Source organism: Pungitius pungitius, chromosome 11, assembly GCF_949316345.1.
Source record: "Pungitius pungitius chromosome 11, fPunPun2.1, whole genome shotgun sequence".
Classification (NCBI taxonomy): domain Eukaryota; kingdom Metazoa; phylum Chordata; class Actinopteri; order Perciformes; family Gasterosteidae; genus Pungitius; species Pungitius pungitius.
In genome coordinates, this window is record NC_084910.1 from 7,765,182 (window position 1) to 7,779,510 (window position 14,329).

Genomic DNA, 14,329 nt, shown 5'->3' on the forward strand with positions numbered 1-14,329 from the left:
CCTGAGAGCACAGAGCACCCCGACGTGGGTGTTCACACTCACACCAGGCAGCATTCAGATGTTCTTCTAAAACCCCGCTGAGAACACGATGTGGCGGTGGTCATACCGCCTGCTGATTGGCTGACTGGACTACAGCGGACTGGGCAGCTTAAGGCAGACTCTGTACCCTGCAGGTCCTGTCTGCTGGGGATGGAGCCTGTCGCCGGGAGGTTAAAGGTCATTGTCCACTTGGTGTCTAGTGGCGTCCTAATGCATGGAGGAGAGTGAAACCACGGGTTACATGTAACACGAGCACCGCCTCCATTTGTTTCCACATGCAGAATGAGGAAGAGCCTCCATGCAGCGATGGCGGTGCAGTCTGTCGTTGGTTTCATTTATCCCAATAATGTGATGAAATGTGTGCTGTTCACTGTGTAACTGACAAAGACAGGAAACCACACAAAACATGTGCATTTCCTGTTTTGAAGTACCTTCAAAAAGCAACGAGTGAATCATTCTCTTGTGTTTACTGCATTTTCATGTCATGTTGTTTTCTTTGCTGCTTCATCAGTTTAAAAGTTCTGTGAACTTGTCCAAATATAAACCTGTTGAAGGCGCCATCCTAACCCTTGCATTCTCATTCATTTGGCTGTAACGTCCTTTAAGACACCGAGACGCAACTGGTCACTTTTAGACCACCTCATAAAAGCTAAGAGGATTCAGATCCACTTAGCATCCTACTAATGTGACTCTTATTAATGTGCAGCACCCTGGTCTCTACAGCGTAGGTTTGCCTTGATGGGGAGGACGTGAATTACTAACTAATAGCTCAGCATCATAGTGGCATCATCATCCCGTTGTTTTCATTAATGCATTAAGGACTGTGTATAGAGCAGCGTATCAGAAGGGCAATCCCATAATGCACAGCGCACTGTGATGCCACTCAAGTTTAGTCCATTCATAAATGGACGAGTTCATGATGTGAACACGTACCACAGAAGAGTCAACTGTATGTGTGTGTACGGCATGTAGACGGTACACTGTTTACAAAGGGAACAATAACCCTCTGTCACATGTCATCTGATGGGGGCGGATCAACTGAGCGGTGACCCCATGTCCTCTCGATGCCGCTCTGAGAAACATGAACTCCTCACTGACATCAGGGTTCTGGACAGGGACGGCCTTGGCCTTTGTTTACTTTTAGTTTTATTTTGGAGGTCATGTTTGGTTATACTTCCTTATTTTGGTACCCTCGATCTTCGTCCACAGAACCCCCCCCCCCCCCCCGTCCCTGTGCTTAGTTTGCCAGCTCCAAGGTGGACAGATCGAATCCCACATCACATCTCACAGTCTGTTGGACACGTCTTCCATGATGTCCAGAATTCAAAAATGTGGAAAAGGGGATTGAACGGCTTACTCTCTTTAACACGCATTGAACGTATTTTAACATTCTACATCTGTCCCACTTCATCCTGACAGAGGATCCCCACATTGTTACCCTCACAGCGTCTTCCTCTTTTCCTAACCGTTCTCCATCCTGTGTCCACGTGGGTTCCTGGGACAGGGGATGTTGATCTTGATGCAAATATGAAGAGAAAGATTACTCTGAAATAAGCTTTTTTGTCCATGGTCAGATTATAAAAAGCCTCTGAGGCATATTTGGGCCAGTCAAAATTTATTTAATTGAATTGATTCCTCACATAAATATAAATATATACATATATTGTATGTATATACATGAAATGATAAAATGTATGCCACTAAGAAGTCATTGCATAGTTTGTCATTAAAAACGCAAGTCAGCACATTTGGATTTCTTTAAAACATTCAAATTTAATGTTATTGAAAGTATATGTAACCTGCCACAAGCCCTTTAAAACGTGTCCATAATGGATTTATTTAACAACTGCATCTGTGTAACTGGAACAATGGGACCCATAAATATCCTTAGGTTCATTCCATCCGTATACATCATATACACCAGTTTACATCATCACATTTATTGCTCTGGGTCTGATATTTGACAAACCGTTGCAAAGTTTAAACTTTGTTTTAGACACTGAGAATGTGTGACTGTTTTACAACCCATAACAGCTGGGGGGGGGGGGGGTTACCTTGGTGCATAGAAATACAACTTCTTCCCATTCATTTCTCACAAGCAAGTATATAAATGAATGTCAACGGTGTCTGTCTTACAGGCACTCAAGACTTTGCAGGGTGGAGTTGGGTGGAGTCTAAGCTCCGTCAGCCCAGGAAGGCGTGGAGCTCGTCTTCACTGAAGCCCTGCTGCTTCAGCAACCTGCCAGGGGGGGGACAAGGAAAGACACTGCTAAGTGCAAACACGGGGACAAAGAACAAGGATGTCTACGGCGATATGGGTTGCGCTTGTCTCCATAGCGCCCCTAGCAGTGTGAAAAGCTGAAGCCCCTTCCTGTACATTTCACAGAGATATATGACTTGAACAGGGTACCGTGAGAGCAAACTAAGTAGAAGTGAAGAAACAGCATTCCCTGTAGTTCCCTCTCAGGGAACTCGAGCTGCGTAAAAACGCTGTGCGACCGCCTCTGCGTGACCGCGTCGTGAAGCACGTGTGAAATCTAACCAATGGCGAGCTGGTACGTCATAGGCGGGCGACGCCAGGACCAGGACGCTATAAAAGGACCCGAAAGGCAGGACCATTCATCTCTGTGCCTTCATCTAGTGCGTGTGAAGTAGTCTGACTAGTTAGTGATGGCTGAGCGGTTTGTCCAGTGTGCCCCTCTCTTGCACCCGTTTCATTACGGGTAGGGACTCGCACACCTTGTGTGTCGTCTGCTTGGGCGTGGAGCACTCTCAGCTAGCCATCGAGGGGGGTAGCTGTGGAGACTGCGAGCGCCTGTCGTGGCGCTCCCGTCTCTCTCGTGCTGAGGCAGAGCGCCGGATGTCTTCGTGGGAATCGCAGGTGGATCTCGCGGAAGATTCCGGGACGGCTGAGGCATTTTCCCGGCCCTCCACCCCGGACGAGACACTGCTCTCACGATCCTGCAGCTCCGAGGAGCTGGACGTGGTGAGCGTCGAGGCGCCTCATTCCCCCGCCGCCGCCCAAGAACTGCTGGAGGTCCTCACTCGAGCCGCTGATAAGCTTCACATCAGCTGGCCGGCAGATAGGCAGCAGCCTACTACAACTGGTAAGCTGCACGAACGGTTTCTGCCTTCCCGTAGAGTCCCTCCGCGCCGGTGCTTGCCGTTCTTCCCGAACGTCCACACTGAGGTGTCGGCGTCCTGGGGGAAGCCGGTGTCCGCTTGCGTGTACAACCCACGTACGGCTTTGTACTCGTCTCTAGCTGAGGCTATGTGAGCATGCCGGCCGCGGAGGGGGCCCTGGCGGGCCATGTATCCCCCGCGGCCGTGTCGCTTAGGACACCGGTGCCGCCCAGCAAGCCCCTGAGGACCACCTCGGCGCTGGTGGGCAAGGCTTACTCGGCGGCAGGGCAGGCGGCCTCCTGCCTGCATACGATGGCGCTCGTCCAAGCGTATCAGGCAGAGCTGCTTGCCAACGTGGCCGAAGGGAAGCTAACTCAGAAGGCAGTTCGTGAGCTGCGGCACACGGCTGACCTCGCGCTGAGAGCCACCAAAGAGACGGCCAAGTCCGTCGGCCGCTCCGTAGCCACCAGGGCTCCTATGGACTGAGGGGCCAGTGCCCCTGAGAGACTTTTTGGGATTGTGGCGAGCCCTCCCCAATGTATCTCAATGTGTCCTGCGTACAATCGACGGAGGCTACGCCATCCAGTTCAGGTGGCGGCCGCCTCGATTTCGGAGGGTGCAACCCACAGTGGTGGACCCCCAGCAGGCTCTGGTGTTGGAGCAAGAAGTACAGACCCTGCTGCGGAAGGGAGCCATGGAACGACTTCTTCCTCCAGACAGAGAGTCGGGCTATTACAGCCGCTACTTCATCGTTCCAAAGAAGGATGGGGGTTTGCGTCCAATACTAGATCTCCGCCGTTTGAACCGCGCTGTCACGAAGTTGAGCTTCAAGATGCTCACTCTCAAACAGATCGCGGCACAGATCAGGTCCGAGGACTGGTTTGTCACGATTGATCTTCAGGACGCTTACTTTCATAACCCCATCCTCCCACGACACAGGAAGTTCCCGAGGTTCTCTTTTGGAGACAAAGCTTACCAATACCGGGTTCTTCCCTTCGGCCTAGCCCTCTCACCCCGTACGTTTACCATTGCACCATTGCGTCTCCAGGGAACTACATGGTTGATTGTAGCGCCATCCGAGCGGCAGGCGGCCCAACATCGAGATGTTGTGTTTGCTCACATCAACCGTCTGGGGCTCAACGGCAGGAAAAGCGTGCTGTCCCCAGTGCAGAGGACCACCTTCCTGGGCATTATTTGCGACCACGATGCGGGCACATCTGTCTCCCGCTCGAGTAGTTTCGATCCTCTCTGCAGTCAAGCAGGCCAAGCTAGGCCAGCCACTCACTGTGAAACAGTTTCAGAGACTGTTAGGTCTCCTGGCAGCGGCATCCAACGTAATCCCTTGCGGCCTGTTACACTTAAGACCGTTGCAGTGGTGGCTCAGGGCCAAGGGGTTCTTCCCGCGAGGAAACCAGCGCCGTCTGATCAAGATTACTCGGCGTTGCCTGCGGGCTCTGGCCATATGGTACCTAAACCAGGGGGAAGACGCCCTGCCGAGACAGGGGCCGAGGCCCGGAGACTCCACCCCGAGGTGGTGGAGCTCCTGTGGAGAGGCGGTCTTACCGAGGTAGAGCTGTTTGCCTTCAGAGGATGCGTGAGGGAGATGTAGTACAGGTGCAGGCATGGCCGAGGTCATGTCTGTACGCCTTTTCCCCGGCTTCTCTGCTCCCAGGGGTCTGGAGTGCGTCCGTCAGGACGGCGTCAGCCTACTGCTAGTACCCCCGTTCCGGCTGGACCGTGGCACTTGGTTCGGCCTTTCAGAGACAGTCCTGCCTTTCGGGTCCCTTTATAGCATCCTGGTCCTGGCGTCGCCCGCCTATGACGTACCAGCTTGCCATTGGTTAGATTTCACACGTGCTTCATGACGCGGTCACGCAGAGGCGTTCCCACAGCATTTTTACGCAGCGTTACATTTGTAACCGGAGACGGACCACCATGATGGGATTTCAAAATGTCTCCAGGGGCCATTCCAAGCAGTCAATATCAGAGCAGCTCTGTGGATCTAGGAGAAGTACCTGGAGGAGAGTGTGTGAGCAGCTGATGGCAGCCTCCACACACCAGGAGAACACACTGGACGAGGCTAGATCTACGCATTCAAACCAGCATGCTCAATATTCCTTTGGCGTCTTTACCATAGGACGGACTGAGGTACGGTCCAATAGTGAAGGTAATAATACACACCCCACTGTTAGCTCCGTGAAAGCCGCAGGGCCGCACACACACACATAGCATTTGGACCCGTCTGGCCTGGTGAGGAAGTCCTGGAGCATTGACTCGTCCACCCTCCCTGTCCTGCCGGTCCAGCTGTCGGTGGGATCGGAGAGCACGTAGTCTACCTGAAACCTGACACGCACACACACACACACACACATGATGTACTGTACAAAGACATGAAGGTCCTCAATGTGTCCGTCAGTTTGTCCAACTCAGTCAGCAGAATGAATGGAGCCAAATACAACTGCTGGAAGACCGACATACATCCAGTTGTTCCTCTTCAATAGGATTCCCAACATTGACCACAAGAATACTAGAAGCCAAAGACATGGTAAACACTTCATGTCATCATTCACCCATTCACACTGTGATGAGAGCAGCTACAATCCACAGGGACACCTGTACATCAGGAACTAGCATTCACACAACGTAGTCACATTATTAGGGGCAAGAGTCCCCTGGTCTACGAGCCTCTCTGTCCTCACACGTCTCAGAGCGTCTTATTCCTAACGAGCGGGGACACACAGCTGCAGCACCTGTCACTGCGAGCAGCCAGTTCATCCAGTTCCCGGCGCCACAGAATGTCCTCCTCTCGGCGGTTCAGAAAGAGCAGCTTGGTTTTCCTGAGGTCACACAAACACGTTGGAGTTACAATCGATGACCAAAGCAGCAACACAGAACGCACTGTCCGTTCTAAAAACGTCTCCTTTGGACACATTAAAACCCAGCGAAGTGATTGGTTAAACCTAGAAGACAAGTGTGAATCAGTGTTCATTCTACATGCAGCAAGTACACAAGACAAGGTGTGTGTGTGTGTGTGCGTTAGGTTGTTACGGTTGTGTTCTTCTGGTAAATCTCTCTCTGCATGTTTGGGACCTGTTTAATGGTTTCACACCCGTGTCGAGTACGATGGAAATGTCTGCTGATCTGAGGCCTGTGAGAGTTCCCACCTGATGGTGTCCACGTCCTGTAGGGCCAGCTGGATGAGGCGAGCCATGGGTGTGAACCCTGTGCCTGCTGCTAATAGGTAGAGGTCTGTGACATCACGCAGGGGGCGGAGACTGAAAGTACCCTCTGGACCGCTAACTGGTAAACAGTCGCCTGGACAGTAACACTAGATTAGTTCACTTAGTCTGCATGAGATACAGAGTCATTATAACAGTGCAATAATCAGTGAAGTCATCACAGCACACAGTAGTTATGCTTCAGTGTTTAGAGGCTTTATCTACGGTGTGTGCAGCATTCCATTCTCTATTCCATTTTCTCTGGACCTCGGTGGCATAAACTAACCAAAAGGCCTTCAGCTTCGGTTACAATGAGTTCAATGAGTCGTCACTATGTTTAGCTGGTGCACTTTATCTTTATTTTTATTTCTAATTTTATCTTATCTCCTCTAACTTACTAACCCATAGCTTTAGTTTTTAGCGTACTAACCAAGTAGCATATATTTTATTATACTTTTATTTTATTTTTATCTTATTTGCATTATGTTTTATTGTACTTTTTTTTTACTTTATTGTACTGTCTTCTGTCATGCACCAACCGGCAAGACAATTTCCATGTATGTCCAACATATTATGGCAATAAACGTTTCCTGATTCCTGATCCTGATTCAACTGAAACCTTGTTACATCTATTTCATGCCACATTGTGGTTCATTTATGGAATATCTGTGCAAACTGTGAGTGATGGTAAATCCCATAAGAGCCCTCCTGTGTCTCCTAGTGGGACAATGTGTGTTCATGTGGAGGGACAGAAACCGCCATGAGCTGAGAGAGAAGTTCTCCTGGCTGCGTTATTCCCAGAATGCAGTTCGAGGCTGACTAAAAGAGCATGTAGTCATTGTCTCCCCCCCACCACCACCCTTCTGCTGACCTACCGACGTGCAGACTGCTGAGATGAGAGGTGAACACTCCGTCAGGGTAGACCTTGATCATGAGGTAGAGGTCTGCTTCCTGGGAGGAGGGGAGGGGGGCGGCTACCAGGCTCTGATCTACTGGAGTGTATGGCCTCACCACCTCGGTGCCTGGATGGGGACACACGTTATACTCAGGTGAAGCTTCAAACAGCTCATGAGCTCAGTGAGGAGATACTTCATGCATCAGTACTCTTGCTGCATGAGGAATGTCAACACCTTGTTGAAAGTATAATACCAAGAATCAAGAGACCTGATAAAGTGGCTGGAGAGTAGTTCTCACCTGGTCTGTCTGCCACCATCACAACTTAACTCAACAAGCTGCCACCCAAATCCGGGGATGTTTTTGGGTGGCAGCTTGTTACGTTAAGTTGTGATGGTGGTGAGAACTGCTGATCTGGACTAACCTCTTCTAGGGTGTAGTCTCAACAAGGGCTCTGCTGAAGCAGACAAACAGGAAGCTGTTCCTGTTTACTAAGCTTTGAATTTCTACTTTTGTTTCACATCACCATGTTGGTTTTATGTTCAAGGTGGCATGAATAAACGGAACAGACCCCATCTGAAGGGGGATGTGTAGCCTTCCACCCTTCAGGCGGACCTACTGCACCCAGCAGACTCTTTGGCTCCTTACCTTGAGTGAGGGCTTTGAGGTAGACGTGTTTCCCAACAGGCACATGCATGACTGTCCCACGAGGAAGTTGCAATCGGAACACATGGGTATTGTGGTTCACCTCCGTCTTTGACACCAACACACAATCCCGATAGTGCAGAGCTGGAAGAAGGAGACAATTGACTCGAGTGCAACATGTTCCCTACTTTGTAATGTCTGACTTCCTTATAATCCATCAAACTTCTGGTGAGAGGGTTAGGGTTGTGCAGGGATGTGGCTGTGACACAACATATGTCATAAAGATAAGGGGAAAGGATCCGTGGAACGTTGGATCTCACCTCGGTCCTTCTTGCGTAGAAATGTATTGTGCAATTCCAGTGGCAGACCAAGACTGCTCCATTTTCCTTTAGTCTGCTTGCGTATGCTGACCTGGATCTTTCCCACCAGGAGGGCATTGTGGACTGTTGAACCCATGAGTATTTAAGACAAAGAGAGCATGAAACATATAGAGTACTGTCTTTTTTTCCCTTCAAATTAAGAGGTTGTCTTACCAGCAACGTTTCCCTCAACGTCATCAGCCAGACCTGGAAGAGCAGCAACAGGACAGTGACATCACGAGCACATCAAAATGCTGTGTACAGGTCTAATCATACGAACCATGCTCCACCTGTGCACTCTTCAAGGATCATTCACTGTCATTTGGGAAAGCAGGGAGGCACAACCACATGTCCTCGCTGCACGCTGGTAAGCCAACACGCATCAGGAGGACATTCATTTAACCAGAGGCAATATAAACTGTATGATTCACACTAAGCCAAGGCAGTGGTTAGAGCCAGCGCCCTTACGCCACACAGGGTCACTAACACCTTCCTAATGTCGGCGTGTGGTCCTGATCTTACAGACGTAACGATGCCACATGAATAACGCGTGCGTTGACCACTGCAGGGCTGTGGCAAAACGGTAGTCTTAAGTTAGACAGCACATAGTAGAGTAGCCGCCTCTCTACTCACGTAAGTGGATCATGTAGGACATGTTCCCCAGCACCACCTCCAGCCGGAGAACCCCCGCCTCCAGGTCAACAGTGGTACAGCCGGAGCTGGGGATCTGACACAGAAGACATGCAACCACTGATCTAGGAAGCTTTGGACAGGTCACAGACGTCTTTATTGGGGGAGATTCAGGTCGCCTGCAGCCTCCTTCAGAAAAGCGTCAAACAGCCGGGTTGATTTTACGGGCAAACAATGAGAAGATTTTGGGAGACAACGGTTGAAAATGTAACTAACACTAACTTTGTTCAGATGATGGTCGCTAGGAGCTGCCTCATATGCACTAACCATCATATGGTGTCCAAGTGTAAAAAGCACTACTTGATATGATTTCATGTTCTAAAGCACTATTTGACAAAGTGAATTCCCCTTCAAATAACAAAGCAGGCTTTCATTTTGATTTATTTCATGTGGGAGGAGTATTCCTAAAGGTTTCTGTACCAGCGGCCAGTGGGGAAGGGTCACGTTAGTCTTTGTGGCTTCAGAGATAAAACTGGTCTCCCATTCTTTGTCCAGCCTTGATTTAAGTCTATAAACCACTGTCCGTGTCAGCTGAGCGTAGTAACGTATCTGCAGCCCTGGGGATGGGAGTCCCTTACCTTTCGTTTAGCATAGACCACCAGATTAACAGTGGCATCAGTTTGGAACCAGTCGTACCTGCACAGAGAGACACAATGACATCACTGCGTGTGTATACATTAGTTCATCTTCAACAAGCCTTTATCGTGTGGTGTCATACCGCGGCCGGGAGTCTTTTTCTGTGGGAGCGGCCATTGACAAGGGGGGGGCGAGGCTGCTCTGAGGTGAAGAGGGTACGATGGCTGAAGAGAAGAAACAGAGATGAATGCCAGCAGCTACTGAAGCACAGCCGGATTCTTTAGGTCCATCCCCAGGCCCACTATGCTGTTCCTCTTCCTACTATAAGCACTCCTACACAACATCCAGTGTGTGTTTGTGTCTATGAATGGGAATTCAACTGGTTCATCAGACACAAACAATCTGCGAGACAGCAGCGGGAATATTAGGAAGCACAGAACTTTCAACAGTGTAAAGGGTTTGACTTGTGATTTTGGGCTACACAACATATGTAAGGCGGAGACGCTGAGTGTGGGTGTGAGGTTACCTTTCATTGCTGTAGTGGCCATCCTCCCCACCAGGCACTCCTTTAACATGGACTCATAGTTTACCCAGCGATGGACCTATGCACAAACACATGTTACCATAGCAACACATAAACCCCCATCATTTCACACATACCCACATTAAAGAGCTCAGAGAACCACACCAGTAGTCAGAAGACAGCTCACGTTGAATACGTCTCAGTTGTCTCAGGGTCCGCCGGCTTGGTTTAACTCCTGCTGCGTTTTCTTTATGTACGTATATTCACCGCCTTTTATCATATAACAATAATATGTTTGATGCTGCCCCAGCTCGACACTAAAATGTATTGTCATGTTTAAAAACATGATGGAACATGGAAACAGAAATAAAAGCAGACTTTACTGTTTTGAAATATCCCTAAACTGTATCCACAGATTTGTAATCCCATGGCTGCTGATGCCCTCAGTGTGCTCTCCACTTGGACGTAACTGCTGAGAATAAGGGATTTTACTGTTTAGACGCAGTTCCATCCTAATAATGAGTAACATTTAAACCCTCAAGTAGACAAAGTAAATTACTTTTATTGTAATACTTAGAAAAGCAGCAACACACCTTTCCCTATAGAACATTTAACAGTGCTCTCCCTCCATCAGATCCCATACCTGGTCAAACAGGTCAGTGCCATCTATTCCAGCTGCCTTCATCAGCTCCTCTTCCCCACCAGGATGGTAGTCCATGTATGGGGTCACATTATAAACCATACCTGACAAGATGGAAATGGAAAAAAAGAGCTTATAAGAGAGTTATTCACCAAATGACTGAGTATGTACCTCAGCAAATGAGGTATGTACCTCAGCAAATAACCCATATGTGCAGTGGGACACGGGCCCTTTCTCAACATGCGTCCGCGTGTGGACTCGTCATCAGCCGCAGCCAGAGTACTGCTCCAATTCTATAACCGTCATGTTACTTGCCCATTATACTGCCTGTGCTTGTGAGAGCCAAATATCCCAGAATGCATTTCACCACAGCAAAAGGCAGCAACAACAGAGGAAAATCAACACAACTGTAAGTCAAACTATATTTATGTCACGGAATGGACTTTTCAGATGAGAAGTTAATTGTTTTTCAACATTAAGCCTCCTTAACATTTAACTCCAGGATGTGCGAGATGTGAGGTGTAGATAACGGACCGTCAGACTCCTCCACACCAGGAGGTCTGCTCATCTCAGCCCTGTTCTCGGGAGGCTTCTGTGAAAAGCTCTGCTGGTATTCACGTCTCCGTAGCAGTTATGCATGAGATATAGCTATACTATAACTCGTTTTGAGTGTTAGTAACTTTTTATCTTTAATCAGAGACTGATGGTGTTCACCGGTAACGTTATGTCTGTTGAAGGGAAGAGTTTAGATTCATAACTTCATGTTTAAATTTAAAGTATTTTTGTCTATAATCGTGCATTAAAACTAACAATGTTTTAATTAAAGGAAATGAGGATAACCGTCATCAAGACTCTAAACCGGCAGCAGAACTTCAGAAACTCTGAAGCTCTGAATTGTAATAATAATGAATATTTTACTCATATTAAGTATTGTATATAACTCGAAGATATTTAATGTGTGGTCAGCTGCTTGCATATGCTTGAAAATGTTTGTATTTATTTCATTCTTTGAAAAAGTTCACCTATCCAACTGTAGCCCCATTGATCCCTGCATCATAGATATGAAATACTATGAGATTAATCACTATTAATGTTGAGACACAGAAGAGGTTTAGGTACATGGCCAATTTTATTAATAGCCTCTTGATGTTTTAGTAACAGGAAGGCAAACAGTAGGTGTCCTGTCCACTAAAATATGAACGGAATATTAACTAAATACTGTTCCTGTACCCAACCTCCTCTTAACTCTATGACACCATTATAGAGCTAATGCAGTGTTATGTAATTCAAAGCCCTGAATGAAACGTTCACCTCAGTAACGTTTTATGTGTTTCTTCCATCCAATATGAATAAATATTAGATATATACATGTCAGTGTAATCAGTTCAATCAGTTCAGCAGCACCACAAACTACAGCTGCTCCTCTTCATCTGCTTTAAAAAGATGTTCGACTGTATAGCAACTCTGATCTGATCCATTGAGATATTTTCCCAATTATTTTATGACTGACATATATTACATGTTTACTCTGGTGCTCCAGTATATGTATGTATGTATGTATGTATGTATGTATGTATGTATGTATGTATGTATGTATGTATGTATGTATGTATCTATATATATATATATATATACACATACTCTGCCCTGGCTCCATATATGGACACTTGAGACTGTGACATGGATGAGAATAATAACAGGAAGAACTCGGCAGCCATCTGATCTGCTCCATCAAACAGAGACGAGGTGGTGCTGTTACAGTTTGAGCTTCACAAAGTGAGAGAAAATTACACCATCATCACGGCTTGGACAAACAGAGAACTTCATGTATGTCATACAAATTGGAGGTGTGAAGTTTAAAAGACATGTGTTTATGAAATGATTTATGCAAATAAATAGCGTGAATGGTTGTAGACGAGCTGTTTTGAACAAACAACAACAGGATCTGTATCCCTCTATGCCTTTGAGCTGATCCAATCCGACCTGCGAAACGATCCAAACACACAATTTAACCCTACTGAGTGTGAGATCCGGGCTTTTTTCCATTTGAATGTCTACCCGCCCCTTAAAGCCCCTCAACTTTATGAATGTTTTTCCTGAAGACCCAGTTTGAAGGATGATTTAACCATGGGGAAGCAATTCACAATACGCTTGATCTGTAGGTGGTGTCAAAATGGAAATTTATGCCTAAATGGGCATCCCTGACCCTTTATATCGCCATGTACACATATTATCTTTTTGAAGTATTTCTAATATATAAAGTACCAGTCAAAAGTTTGGACCAAAATTTCTCATTCATTGAATGAGAAAGTGTATCCAAACAAATTCCAACTCCATCAATATGTAGTAAATAAATGATTGTCTTGCTGCATTCTTTTCATTTCCTCTCATGAGTAAAACAAACAGAAAGTTTGAGGACCAGTGTTTCTATGATGTGGACTTTTAATCTCACGGTATACTGCCCAGAGAATGGTTTAGTTTATTCCCCCTGGCGCAAGTTAAAAAATGCCAAGAAGGCATCCTTTGTGTAACGAATGGGCAGAAACTGCTTGATTGCTTGGATAATGACAACAAGTTATTGTTCATTTGTTGGAGTGTGTCTGCTAGTCATCCAGAATTCTGGAATTCTTCAACAAGTCAGTGTTTTCCCTACCATTGAGCAAGGATGGTGCCTATACCAGAGCCTTTATTATTGGATTCAAGAAATGCACCAGTTCTAATTCTAACTTAGTTTTCATTCTAGTTCAAATTCTGCTTGATAATTTGATTTATTTAAGTGATCTAGTGGACATTAGTGTGGTCTCACCTCGTATGCACGTCCAGCAGTCATTTCTTGTGTTGTGTCTCTGCAGCTCCTCCTTGGTGACCTCAATCAGGCGGCCCCTGAGCCCCGTCAGGTCCTTTCCACTCTTGGAAAACCGGATCCAGTCCATCAGACTATGGCCCGGCTTCAAGGCCACCTGGTGAAACGAGAGCAGAGTCCGTTCACTGAGAATCACCTGCTCACTTAGCGGTGTGGTGGCACAATGTCAACATACACGTTTAGTTAACACATGATGCTCTGGTAATTGTTATGTCCACACACGTTAGCTCCAAGACAACTTGTGACGCATATTTTAGAAATTAGATGGGTACACAGAAGACCCGCTTGTTGCGCTTGGGGTAGTTAACGTCACCTTGTTTCTTCCGGACTGGCCGGACGCAGCGACCCGCTGCTGGGAGCGCGCCGCGGGGAACGACTGGCTCGGGATGTTCAGCATGTTGGGAACGCCTCGGAGGCAGCTCCAGGTTCGAAGAAGACCTATTCAGCCAACGGCAGTTGCCCACAAGGACACATAAGCGGCTGTTCTGTAACGCAGTCTCGCTGCTGCTAGACGTCGACGTTACAGGACCAAGTTGTTCCCCCGTTGTGACACATTTCTGTTGAAACTGGTCTGAGCAATAGAGCCTAGCTACGAGGCTAAGCTAAGCTAGGCTAAGAAGCCTCCCGAACTAATGACAGCAAATTGTACATGGTCACGTTGCATTTCAATGAAGGGAAATGCCCTATTAATCAAATGTGTGTCATCTAAATGAGTAACTTTATAGCTGTCCAGGGATTATTGCCAGAAAAACTCCTGCA

The 14,329-nt window shown here is 47.3% G+C and overlaps 1 protein-coding gene across 1 annotated transcript; it reads right to left on the bottom strand.

The window, feature by feature from the left end:
- Positions 1–1,296: 1,296 nt before the first annotated feature.
- Positions 1,297–14,008, bottom strand: LOC119197573 (cytochrome b5 reductase 4). Its single transcript, XM_037454006.2, has 15 exons — positions 13,884–14,008; positions 13,514–13,667; positions 10,711–10,811; positions 10,071–10,146; positions 9,687–9,768; positions 9,547–9,604; positions 8,912–9,005; positions 8,453–8,485; positions 8,240–8,362; positions 7,923–8,063; positions 7,256–7,402; positions 6,327–6,477; positions 5,913–5,999; positions 5,344–5,505; positions 1,297–2,278 (listed from the first exon to the last, which is right to left on the bottom strand). Exons 1-15 carry the CDS (start codon positions 13,965–13,967, stop codon positions 2,224–2,226), a joined length of 1,548 nt encoding a protein of 515 aa, XP_037309903.2. The 5' UTR covers positions 13,968–14,008; the 3' UTR covers positions 1,297–2,223.
- Positions 14,009–14,329: the final 321 nt, after the last annotated feature.